Raw genomic sequence first — 12,841 nt, 5'->3', positions numbered from 1 at the left:
TGAAGTAAAAATTTGAATTAGAATCTTAAGTAAACTATTTTGTTATGTGTCTTTAAGGGTACATCGAGGGACGCCCGCCATGATAGGTTCAACTAAACGAATTAAGGAAGCTACCATCATTGAGAAAACCTTGTTGCTGTTAATGACTTACTTGAAACATGAAAAAGTTAAGCAATTTCCCCTCCCTTTCTTTACAATGTTGCGTAAAATGCAAAAAGTGATGCTTTAATTGCTGCCTACTTCGCTCACAAACTGAAACGCACTGCACGGGGAGTTTGGACAAATTGCGCCATCCCCGGTTAGGTTTTACCGGTCTACTGAACAAACTACTTTCCAGGCACATGTACCGGTGGGACTCCTAAAACAAGGGATGGGGATGCTCTATCGGAAATTTTGAAAAGAACCTCTAAAAGAGACCAAACTGGGCATTGCTCAAGCTCTTTTTGACCTCTAAAAGATACCAAAATACCAAACTGATAAAAAATAAAATTTGTATTTGTATATTTTTCGTGCGCAACCCATAACAGGACGGCTTGACGGCCAAAAATGTTGGCTTTTTGCCCAAACATCCTAAGTGAGATCAAAAATCCGAAGCGAGACGACGAGTATCCCCGCCCCTTTCATATGGGAGTCCCTATGGGAGTCCCTGTACTACACAGTTATTATGACTTTAAAATTTGCACCTCCCTGTCCATCTCCCTCAAAAGAAAAACTGCGCTCGGGTTAACTCACTGATTTCTTTTTCTCTACGAAAAAAAACATTTTTTTTCTAAAAAATGATTTTTGAACCTCTCTTACCGAGAGCCAAGGATCATCAAGGCAGCTTGCGGCAGTCGGTCGTCTCCTAAAAGTGGGACGAGACGTAACAACCTGATAAGGAAAAACTATTTCTATTTTATCTCTGGCGAACCTATTGTCATCAAACGTTCTCTGACACGGTAATGCAGATTCAAGAACGCTCTTCGAATTAAGGCGGGTATCTTGTGCAAAATTTAATTAGAGTTAGAAAAGAAAGAAAAATAGCTTTGAGATTTTTTGTAACAAGTAAGAAATCGCGAAAGTTATGACGTCGACATCCGGATGATTTGGTTGCTTAGCAACATTGAAAACGTAAAACTTACTCTGGCTGTCTGACCAGAAGTTTCTTGATCAGATTTTCAGCTTCCTGCGTTGCGTTACGAAACAAGCTGGTTGGCATTTCAAAAGCAGCTGATCTGACCTTTGCGGCAACTTTCTCGTCGATATCTTCATCAGCGCCTGTGTCTTCTACAGTGAATGGTAACGTAGCACTCAACCTGTTGACACATGTCAATCAATCAAACAATCAATCAGTCAGTCAGTCAATAGGTCAGTCAGTCAAGCAAGCAAGCAAGCAAGCAAGCAAGCAAGCAAGCAAGCAAGCAAGCAAGCAAGCAAGCAAGCAAGCAAGCAAGCAAGCAAGCAAGCAAGCAAGCAAGCAAGCAAGCAATCAATCAATCAATCAGTCAGTCAGCCAGTCAGCCAGTCAGCCAATCGATCGATCGATCAATGAATTTCTCTGTGTTTTTGTTTCTACATCTATGTGTTTATCTGTTTATTCATCTATCCATTCATGTGTTTCACTTTGAAGGCTCTGCAAACCTGTTCCTTTATTAAATAGATCACTTTTGCTTCGTTTGTTTGTTGTCCCATTTCAGACCATTCAATGTTACCCTTGAGAATATCTCTTTTAAGTTCAAACAAATTCACGTGAAAATGAATGAATAATTCCCATAAATACAGAAAGTAACAATTTTCTGGAGAACACCACATAATCTGAAAAGGGCAACATACGTAGCTAAAGAAGTCTATTGAATATTTTGTACATTGCTGTATGTACTCCTAGCGGTTTCCACTGCCTCTCGATTCAACGAGCCATATCATTGGTTCTTAAAACAATAGAAAACAGGTCACAACAAGGCCTTTAGCCCTAGAAAACAGTAGAGGTAGTGTTCAAAACGGGCGAATGAAAGTAGAGCTTCCGGTTCTAGAGAGGTAGTGGCTAACTGTATCAGCCATTGGAATATGATAATGCTGGACAAAAAGGAGTTTTTATCAGTTTTGAAAATTATTACTACATCTGTGAATGCAACAATCCATTATCACTGGCCTCGACATTTATTTTTGTTTTATCGTTTGGCTATGATGAATTCCAACACGAAAAAGATTAACTTGTAGATGGTGTATCCTTCAATTAGCGAAACGCATTAATTATTTTTAGTTCGGGTAGTACAATTAAGTATGTGAATTTATCAAGCACATAAACGAAAAGTCCTCACTCAAGACTTACAATATGTACAGGAGCACTCCCACGCTCCACATGTCAGCTCCCCAGTGGGTCATTTCAAAGTTGAGTACCTCAGGTGCTGAAACATGAAACACAGCACTTTTTAGTTGGCATTGGAAAACGTTGCTTTTAAAAGTCATTTTGGAAAGCCTGTTACTCGAAATGCTCTTCTCGAAATACTTACTCGATGTAGAAAACACATGGTGCATGCAAATCTTTATCTCATCCGAGCATTATTAAACAGTTCATAGATCGATCAGTTTAACATGCAAATGACATGGAACTGCTTGTCAATGCTTGTGTATTAATTCCCAGTTTTGCCCTGAGACAAAATCTCCAATTATTTTAAGCTCAAACTGTTTACCTGTGAACTCCGTTACGCCAACCGCGTCTACCAGTTGGCCATCGGGGGACTGGATCCGTCTTGCATTCCCGTAATCGATTAACGTCAGTTTGAAATCTTTGGATACGAAAAGGTTCGCAGGCTGTTTGAAATAAAGGTTAAGAGGGAAAAGGTTTATATAGAAATAATACGGTACTTAACAGAGGTGAAATTCGTAATAAGCACTCTGATCATGTGGTCTGACCTCGCCTGAATCCGATCGATGGCAATACCGATCAGTGTTATTTTAATAAGGGAATAAAATGACTTTTTGAGGGAATATTGTTTATTTGCGCCCGCGTAGTGTCATTTGTGGCCCTTGCGCTTCGCGCAAGGGCCACAAATGACACTACAAGGGAGCAAATAAACAATATTCCCGAAAAAAGTCATTTTATTATCATTATTATCAATATACAAGGCCAAATAACATCCAGATAACCAACACATTAATTTTAATGAAGTTAACATTTTCAATAACACAGTACAAGTACTTCGTCGCAATGAAAATTTTACACGAAACTACTGAGGCCTATGTCTTATTGTGTAGTTGTAGTATAAAAGAGCTAGCTGCAGTGTCTCTGAAAACAATAATTAAGCAATGGGTTGATTCATGGATAATAATACTTTACAAACTTACATTTTCCGATTGAACTTCGGCGTAAAATTCCTGCAACTGCTTTAGCTAAATTAGCTCGAGCGGAGATACACAATTCAAGTGAACGATGTTTCGTTTCTCGCAATACAACAAGAAGTTGCTCTCTTTGTCTCTTCGCCTTGTGCATTTGCTTCTAAATCCGACTTTGTTGGTTGCATTTTGTCCCATTTCAACAAAAACACTTTGAGTTTTCTTTCCGAACACGATTGCTTCGCGAGAAACTGTTCGAGACAGCACTAACTTCAAAGCTTGCTGTACGCGTACGCACCTGAATGGTTTTCCCGCGTTAGCGACGCTGATTGGTTAAAATTAATCGGATGATGAACCGAGAACCAATCAGCTGCAGGGCCGTTAATGCATTAACGGCCCGCTAGGAGTCATTTGCGGCCCGCAAAGCGCGTGTTTCAATAGGGCGGTTTTCAATTTGGCCGCGTGTATTGATAATAATACATATTCCCGCCCTTTAACTTGCCAAACTTGATACTATTTGGTGTTAAGTCATTTTCCCGCCATTTACTTACTTTGCCAGCTGCATTGCCTAATGCAACTCACGACAACTTATTTCCCGCCGTTTTACTTATTTTACCCAATACTGACCGGCGTCAACTCACTTTACTGCCATTTTCTTACTTTGCCCAATACTAAGTGACGACTTACCCTGATATCCAGATGTACAACGTTTTGTCTGTGTAGATAGCTGAGGGTTTCAACAAGCTGTGCGATGACCAGAGATGCGTCCTCTTCGTTGGCCTTAGCTTTGTCTCCCAGGAATTCAAGCACTTCTTTTCCCTCGACCCTAGAACACGAAGGATGAATCCACTAATCAACAGAGAGGCACAGTAAATCTGAAGCGATTGACTCGAAAAAATATTCACTCTGGTACAGGGCTTATACTCGAAACGTTCGCCCTTAATATGGAAAGGAGAGAGACCCTGGGAACGAAGTTTGTTAAAGATTCATGAGCAACTTTAGAAACGAGGAGAAATCCGGGGCTAGTCTCATCTCGCAGTTGCTTGTGAGAATTTTCCCCATTAACGGACCCACAAACGACTGCGAGATTAGATTCGTCCCCGTCTTCTCGTTTCCAAAGTAGCGAGCTGTAAACAAGTTCCCTACAATTACCTACCGATCCATAAAGATAACCACGTATTTTTGAACGATAAATCCATCTCGAGCCGTCAGAAGCTTGTCGTGTTTAAATGTCTTCATAATGTCAAATTCCTGTTTCGTGTTCTTCTCGGTTTCAGCGTCATACTTGATCAGCTTAGCCACTAACTGTTTCCTTGTTTTCTTATCTGAACAGGCTTTGACAACGGCATACTTTCCCCTATAAAACAAAATGAACATAACATTATTATAATTTCAAGTTCCATTTTTTTAGATAGTCCGGACTCAACAAAGTTACGATCACTTTGCGCGTTGAAAGGTTCCTTTGCATGAGACGGCCTTAGGCCATCCCCTTTTTTTCGTTTATCGTCGTATGTGTTTTCTGATTTTGGGTCAGTCGGTCGGAATTAAAAAAAAAAACAAAAGAAAAAAAGTGGATAAGGAGTCTGGAACTAGGAGGCCCGGTACCTCAGCATAATATCCGTGGAGCCTGGAAACAAGAAGACATGGTTACAAAGTCAACATGGCGGCAATGGAGGAAGGAAAAATCGACGTCGTGGTTAAACTCAAACGAGAACAGCGTAAAAACGATGAACCATTATTTAAAATAATGTGTCGTTGCCTTCATTACCTTCTGTATAACTTCTTTTTTTTTCAAAACGCGAAAATCTGGGTCGGTCGGACGACGCTAAACAGAGAAAAAAAGGGAATGGCCTTATGTGCTACTTAAAGCACGAGGAGGATTAAGGTAAGATAAGGTACGGGTCCTTTGCATGAACCTTTCACCTGGTAAAAAAAAAATCACAAAAAACCCTTCATGCTCGATGACAAAAGAATGCGAATGTCTTCAAAATTAAGCAGCTTCGGCTGAACAGTTTTCAAACTTAATCTCGTTTGCCTGTAACGCCCGAGAGACATTCGAGAACTGAGATCCACAGAAATAATTTCTTCGCCAACCATTAAGTTCCATAGCAAGTATTTGGCAAAACTTAATAAACTTAATAAAATAAACTTAACTCAGCCGTGACACAGTCACTTTAATATTTGGGCGGGTCGTCACGCAAGGTTGCGTGAAGCGATGCGTGACGACCCAGCGCAACACTTCTGGGAAAGTACCGTTTCGTGACGACCCAAAGAACGCAATCGAAAGAAACTGTCCTTATGAACCATTTGCAAGAACCGGTCACGTCAGGAGGTACAAAATCTGCCGAAAAAAGCTACCTAAAGCAGTCAAAGCTAGCCTGCGAATTAAGCCGCCTCTCGTCGCTCCCGGCAGGTTTGGCGGCTGGGAGCGACGAGAGGCGGCTGTATTCGCAGGCTGAGTCAAACGTAACCTGACTTGGCTATTTTTTAAAGTTGTCATGTCATCCAGCACACTGGATTTTGTTCTACGTGAACAACTTTGTTGCTTAAGTCTCATAGTTTTGCTTTACAACACGACAGCTGCAAATATGGCAAAAATATGATAAATGTCGCCTGAAAAATGGTGACGTTCCGGTTGATTGACAAGCTTATATTAAATTATCCTGATTAATTTAAATACCCTCCTCAGAGGACCCTTATGTAGAAAAATGCAGGACACCACCTTAACAGAAAGGCACTCTTTCAACAGACAGCCATATGAAGTATATGACAAGAAAGGTGATAAGACTAATAAGTCTATTCTGATACCGTAAGTATAAGTAAGTGAGCCCGCGTTCTTCAGCAGGGGTGTTGCTTAGCAACAATATGTGACATTGTGCCGAAAAGCTCTCGTGACAGCTTTCGAAAGGGATGCGCTATTTGTGATTGGACAAAAATGTTGTATTTTAGGGTAATTAACATTTGAAACGACGATCCGCAAAATGCGTAGGCATTTTTCTCAACTAAAAGGAAGAAATGAAACAATCACTAGAGAAATATTTTCACGGAATGTTCCATTTGCATCGGCCGTAATCTTGGCCGTAATAAATGAGGTTAAGCATGCATAGTAGAATTTAAAGTATTCTGTAATAGTCCACGATGGTTTTGTTAAATACCTCGTTATCGTCTTTAATCAGCCAAAACATTCTTGTTGCTCAAAGATTCTGAAATGTTTCTTCCGAAAATTTAACTTTTTCCAACTTCTGCCACTTCTAATTTTTAAGGTAGTGAACTATTGAGGATAATGTTTATGCGATAAGCGAGATACTCTTTAAAATAAATGCCAGATGTATGGAACAGCGAGCGAATGTAAAAGGATTTAACTTCATTTGTAATAGAAATGTCACAGTTTTCCGCAACACGTCTATTAAAATTGATTAAGTGTGTCTAACTTTGGAAACAAATGAATACAATCTCAAGAATAATAAGATTGTGGTCAGATTACGATGACCTTAGCAAGGGGTCAAGAAAATACCTTGTCTGATTCAAACGGTAGAATAAACAGCGAGGCAAAAACTGTGTAATGAATAAAATGTCTTTGAGTATTATATCTGTGACTTAAGACGAAACACTTTCTGTTTTTATGTGTAGTTTCAAAACTATTCTCGTTCTTATCAAAAAGTAATAATTAGTCAAAAAGCTTATCAAATCATTAAAAGCATTATTATAAGCATTAATATTGCTTGTGACAGCTATGCCCAAGAAGATATCAATAAAAGCTGGTAAACAGCGTGTATTTCGAGACAAAAATACTAAATTCTGTAAATTCATCGTGCAACTTGCAGTGTAAGACTCACGAACGCCGTGTGTTTAATTCTTCTGATTGAAAGCAATACCATGTTTTTAGAGACAACTGTTTGATATACATGTTACCCTTTCACGTGCCTCAAGACACGCACAAAGATCCGCGACATCATTCAAGGTAAAACAGACAGTCCACACGCAAACAAAAGCTAGAAAACTCAAATATTTGCTTTTAAACTTTTGTCAAAAATTCGTTGCTAACTGTATGTAGGCGTAGATAAAGCCCCTTAAGTGCAAATCTCAGACGTGAGCGCGTGCGTTACCAAGCTAAGCGGGATCAACAAACACTCAAAAGGCTTTTTTGTTCGGCTAGTCACCACCCTAATTCTAAGCTTTCTTGGAACAATTTTTAATCTGAGACAAAAAGAATGCTCTACCTTCCAATTTCGTCGCCAATGCTGTAATATTTCTCCGGGTTTTCCTTCCTTAACTCCATGTTGTTCCAGTTAAATGTCTCCCCACAGAACACGGGTGTAGCTTTACAGCAGCTCTTCAGAACATTAAGTGACATGGAAACCAATTCAAGGCAACACTGTCATTTAAACACGGCTTTTCCATTGGCTCGCAGGTCAATTAAAAGAATCCACGATTACCAAGTGACGAGAGACAGGTTTTGTTTTTGCTTTCGCTTCGTGACCCTATTTATTCCTGTTTGGCTTGTTGAAAACTGATGCAACTTTCGTGCCATAAATTTTAATTTTGATGAATATCATATGTGAACTGACGGAGAACCCTGTTAAATGGATGGTGTAAATTTCACTTTTCATTCGCTTCATGTATGCTTGCGAGCTCACGCTCCGCCCAGACGGAGGCGCAGACGAAAATAAAAGGTCATTTTAAAGCGGTCCGTTCTTCTCGGCTAAATGCTTTATCATGTTTCATTCCTTGAAAAACTTCAAAATATTAAATCAGGTTAAAAGAAGCCTTTCACGGCCGAAAGAATTCCACCAAATAATTAAGATTCGAGCAGGAAAAAAAGACCATTGTTTATGTTACACTTGAAGTAGTTTATTTTTACACGTTGCTTTTCCACTTACCCCCTTGACGTTCGGTGTTTACATCTGAGAAGCATCAAGGATTCCATTAAGTAATTGCGTGATTGAGATTCCTTTCTAAGACATTTCTTATCGACAGTTGTCTAAAAAAAAAAGATTTCCTGGGGTCGGGGGGGGGGGGAGGAAGGGCTGTCATGAGCAGTAAACAATGAACTGCCTATGGGCAGATTGGGTGGAGATTTGTCGGCAATATATTAATCTTCGGTCCATCTTTCTGAAGTTTTAAAAATTATGTTTTCTCGTGTTATGAAAGTTTTCTTTGCATGCAATTCCTCGCCTAAGTGGCAAAAGGTTTGTTTGCATAATGCATTCCTTGTAAATGATACAGAATTTCGTAATCAGATGTCATGTGCTCCGAGACCTCTGAGAACAGGTCTAGAGTTAGTTGCTTAGGAACAGACCATTATTTTCCTTGTAAGGGGGGGGGGGGGGGGGGGGTGGAGAGGCAGGTATGAAAAGTTTTCCTCTGCATTTTTAGGTTTATGCACCTCTGCAAACATTTTTTTTCGAAATGCAAACTATTATTTTTATGCATATCGTGTTTGCCAGAAATTTATTTGCCTTTTTAGGCCCTGCAAACATTTTTTTTCAATATTTTTCATACCCCCCACCAGAAAAGTATTGGTTCGTCCCTGGCTAGTCAAAATCTGAGATCATGCCATCCTAATGTCGAAGAAGACAACTAATAAACTTAACCTTGAATGCCCTCCCTCCCTACTTATCACTCCGGGAAAGGTTCTTTTCGCCCCTCTCCATTTGGAAAAAATAATAATCCCCTGATCGCAGGTAAAGCAAGTCACCGATAAAAGTTTCAAACGCACATCGAATAATGTTACCCCATCTTTGACCTTCCCTGAACGTCACGCGTGTTTATAATTGTAAAAGACACCACTGAACGTTTACTTTAATAAAAATCACTCATATGAACACCAATTTAACAAGCAAATTTGTGATTGTGTTTCTGATCGATGTTTATCAAACCTTTCTTTGTAGGTAAATTAAATTTCTATCGAGGGTACATGAAAAGGTTACTTTTTGTGTCAAAAATGGACTATGAAAGAGAAAGGGTTTCGTTGTACCTTGATGGGGAGCTCCCTGTGAATTATATTTTTGGGTACCCCCCCCCCCCCCCCCCACCCCCCGCCTTGGCATTAGAAATTCAACACCGCAATAAGGAAACACTTAAGTCACCTGATTTAGAATATTGTCTTTCAGAGATTTCCGAGAAAGGAAGGCCATTCTTCTATCTGGCGTACGATCATTACTCGCTTTTTTGCAACAAAGAAGGCAATTACTCACTGCTATGTAAGTCTTGCCTGGATTGAAGGTACGTGTTGTTAACATGCTCGCTGTAGAACTAGTGCGAAAATCAGGAATTTTGATTGAGCTTTCTGATCTGTCGCAAATTCTTGTTCAGACTGCTGGTTCAAACAGCTTCGTTCGCCTCTGACAAATAATATTTCGATTACTCCGATTCCATGTTCGAAACAAGGAAGTACGCGCATATTAAGGTATGGAATTCCTATAGCAAAGCGGCGCTTGTGAGATATTCAACCGACCAAACAAACTCGTTTAATATTTTGAGATAATTCTCGTTAAAGCATTACCCTGGATCTCCCTTGAGAGCTCGTAATTCCGTATGTGGCTCGTCATCAGCAATTTACCGTGATACAAGAGAGTATTTTTCCTTGTAATATCATAGGTGACAAATTACTCCTTAATTTTGGCGCGAAATTTTAACGTTAATTTATAATTTCACATGTGAAATTATAAAATTGCCATGGCAACGTAGTTAGTTGCAAGATGGCGTCCGTAATAAAAAGATGTTTTAGAGCTAAACTTTGTACATTTTCGCTCCAATTTCATCTTAGCCAGCTAGCCTTGGCCATATAATAAAACTTTTGATGATATTTTATATTTCAAAACGTCAAAACGACTTCAAGGCTTAAGCCAATTACATAAATGGCATCGAGCGAATTTTTGAGCGTTTTACAGGGGCACCGTTTTCAGTTCATTCAAGACGAACTTCGGTGATAATGTGAGAAATAATTGACAGTTAATTCATCTTTGAAACATTTTGTCAACAGCAAAAAGGAATCTCTAAAAGATTTTCTTCATAGACTAAAAAACTTGCGAACTTGAGCAAAATGTATGCTTTCAACTTTTCAAAGCTCGGATTTCGCGATGCAATATATACGCGCGCGTATATATCAGTCAAAAACTACGATTGCAAGCGTAATTTGTCACCTATGATATTAAAATGTAATCAAATAGTATACTCGTGAAATTAGAAAATAATTTCACTTGCATTTTGTTACATTAGCATTTTGACAAAACGCGCGTGAAATTATTTCCTAATTTCACTTGTCACCATTTGATTACCAATACAAATAATTTCCAATTTCCAATACTGAAAGGAATATTGATAGATCCGAAACTGTGGGAGAAACGCAAAATGAGATCTCTGTTAAACTTGTACTATTAATAATTCGAAAGTAGGTCGTCTTTTGCACTTCCGCCTTTAGCACTTACGCGAGCTGTAATTTGTGGCTGTATCCGCCGTGTCTGAGTTTCAATGATATAAAAGCTTATAAAGTTTACCTTGATTAAGAAAACTATTAAGGCTGTTAGAAGCACGCGAGCGAGTTTCGAGATTTCAAGTTTGCGTGTCGATTGCGGGAAATCAAAGAGCAAGGGAATAGGTTGTCGGGGGGGGGGGGGAGAAACTTTCTTTGTTTAAATACACGACTCAAAACGTTATCATAGCGGCGCCGGGTAACCGAGGCTGGTTGCTAAGGGCTAGTGAATAGCTTGACAAAGTTCATTGTTTAGTTCGCATGTACTGGTCTTGACCGTGCATAAAACACAATAGCTATTCGCATTTCACACGCACACAATCATTGATATTTAAATCTTTCGGAAAAAACAAAATATTTATGTTTGACGTCTTTCTTAGTAACGGCTTGATTGACATAGACTCGCACCGTTTCCAGGCACTGCTATGTCTTCAAAGAAAAGTGCCGACTTTCTCTCCCCCCCCCCGCCCCCGGATGGGTTGCCCGCATGCAAATTGAACTAAACTAGACTGTCTGCCCTACAGAAAATCATGCTGCTGCTCAATACCGAATCTATTTATCTGACTTTGTTTTTATTACGTGTTTTACTGCAGTTTGAAACTATTTTTGAGATAAGTTCGACTAAACAAAGAAGTAAATAAAAAAATAGTAATAATGATGATGATGATGATGATGATGATGATGATGATGATGATGATGATGATGATAAAAAAGACTAAAAGATTTATATAGCGCCATGGCTCATGGCGGAAATCTCATTAGAAATTTACATAAGTGATAAAATAAGATAAAATGTAATGTTATCTAGTATTATAGTCTGACAATCCTGGCTCACTCTCTCCGAAGCAGATGCTCTAATATCTTTGTTTACTGTTGTCTGTTTTGCAGTTCAGATTTCTCCTATCGACCAACAAGGTGCTCAATAAGGTTCTGACCTGTTTGAATGTTTTGTTTGAAGAATTGCTTTGCAAGAAGGATCGAAGCGGTCGACGGTCAGTCTCATTTTCATCTCTTTCCTCCCTGAATTCCGCCCTTCCCCTTCCCGCAAAATCCCTCTTTGTATGACACAAAGTCGGTGTTAGTCACGAGGCATTGCACGTTTCATTTTCATCCGAGAACCTTTGCACGCCGGGATAATTTTTCAAGCTCGAACACGATCATACATGCTCACGGTAACAGTGAAAAATGGCTGTCAAATACGTGTCCTGTTCGGGCAACCGTGGCAAGTTGCAACCGGAATTGGAGTTATCCAGGGGCGGATCCAGGAATTCCTGAAGGGGGGGGGGGGGGAGGGTTGTACACCTTTAATTGGTTTCGACGTCTTGGGTGTGGATGTTTTCGATTTTACCCTCTAAAACGCCATTTCCAGCATTGAGACTAGAAAAGCGTTTGTGACGGCGTGATGTAAAATCTGGAGGTTACCTTATTTTTCAACCAGAAAACCAAAAATAATAATGCATGATTAAAAGGGACAGCAGTAACAACGATAGTTATTTGTAGTTTTTCTATAATTATGCCTTGTTAATCGAACAATGTAGCCTGAAAGAGTCTTCTTGGATGAGCTATTACAAAGCCCTTGCATATTTCTCCTCTACCTCGAACCTCTCAGACTAATGCACAACAGCTATAACAGCGAGATCTGAGAAGCGCTCTTTAGACAGTTTCATGAACGAAAAGGACCGCTCAGCTTTCGCACTACTGATTGGTAGGGTGCATCCAATGAGGAGAAAACGATGGATGTTTGGAAAAGCATCCTCGTCACAATAGAAGATTGCTTCGAGAAGATTGTTGGAAATTCCTGCACTGCTGACTGCCACATAGTTTGCCATGTTCGCAAACTAAAGAAACGATTAATTTCACCCACCACTCAGTTTTCAAGATGGTGCCGAAATGGCCACATTTTGTTAAAGAATTGCTCTTATTGAACAGTCGCAAAATGTACATCATTTTCTTAACTTGACAATCAGTTAAATGGTGGAAGTGAAACAGCGACATATAAAACAATTTTATTCTATTATTGTTATGAAGAGTCAAACAAATAAAAAATGCTGCTCA

At 39.5% G+C, this 12,841-nt stretch overlaps 1 protein-coding gene across 1 annotated transcript; it reads right to left on the bottom strand.

Annotated features, from left to right (window-relative positions):
* Positions 1-723: 723 nt before the first annotated feature.
* Positions 724-7,684, bottom strand: LOC144629588 (death-associated protein kinase 2-like). Its single transcript, XM_078487829.1, has 7 exons — positions 7,533-7,684; positions 4,469-4,669; positions 4,000-4,138; positions 2,670-2,790; positions 2,309-2,384; positions 1,122-1,295; positions 724-844 (listed from the first exon to the last, which is right to left on the bottom strand). Exons 1-7 carry the CDS (start codon positions 7,664-7,666, stop codon positions 724-726), a joined length of 966 nt encoding a protein of 321 aa, XP_078343955.1. The 5' UTR covers positions 7,667-7,684.
* Positions 7,685-12,841: the final 5,157 nt, after the last annotated feature.

This window comes from Oculina patagonica, chromosome 11, assembly GCF_052425735.1.
Source record: "Oculina patagonica isolate OP01 chromosome 11, crgOcupat, whole genome shotgun sequence".
NCBI classification, from domain to species: Eukaryota; Metazoa; Cnidaria; class Anthozoa; order Scleractinia; family Oculinidae; genus Oculina; species Oculina patagonica.
Note: the sequence above shows the minus strand (reverse complement) of the source record. Positions and strands in the feature narration are given on the sequence as shown.

Excerpts from the sequence above, each read along its gene's own strand:
- LOC144629588 (XM_078487829.1), bottom strand. The coding sequence starts at position 7,666 with ATGTCACTTAATGTTCTGAAGAGCTGCTGTAAAGCTACACCCGTGTTC. Across the intron at positions 4,139-4,468 it reads GTGGTTATCTTTATGGATCG|GGTCGAGGGAAAAGAAGTGC; the intron begins GTAGGTAATTGT and ends TTCGTGTTCTAG. Across the intron at positions 1,296-2,308 it reads GGAGTGCTCCTGTACATATT|GTTGAGTGCTACGTTACCAT; the intron begins GTAAGTCTTGAG and ends ATGTGTCAACAG.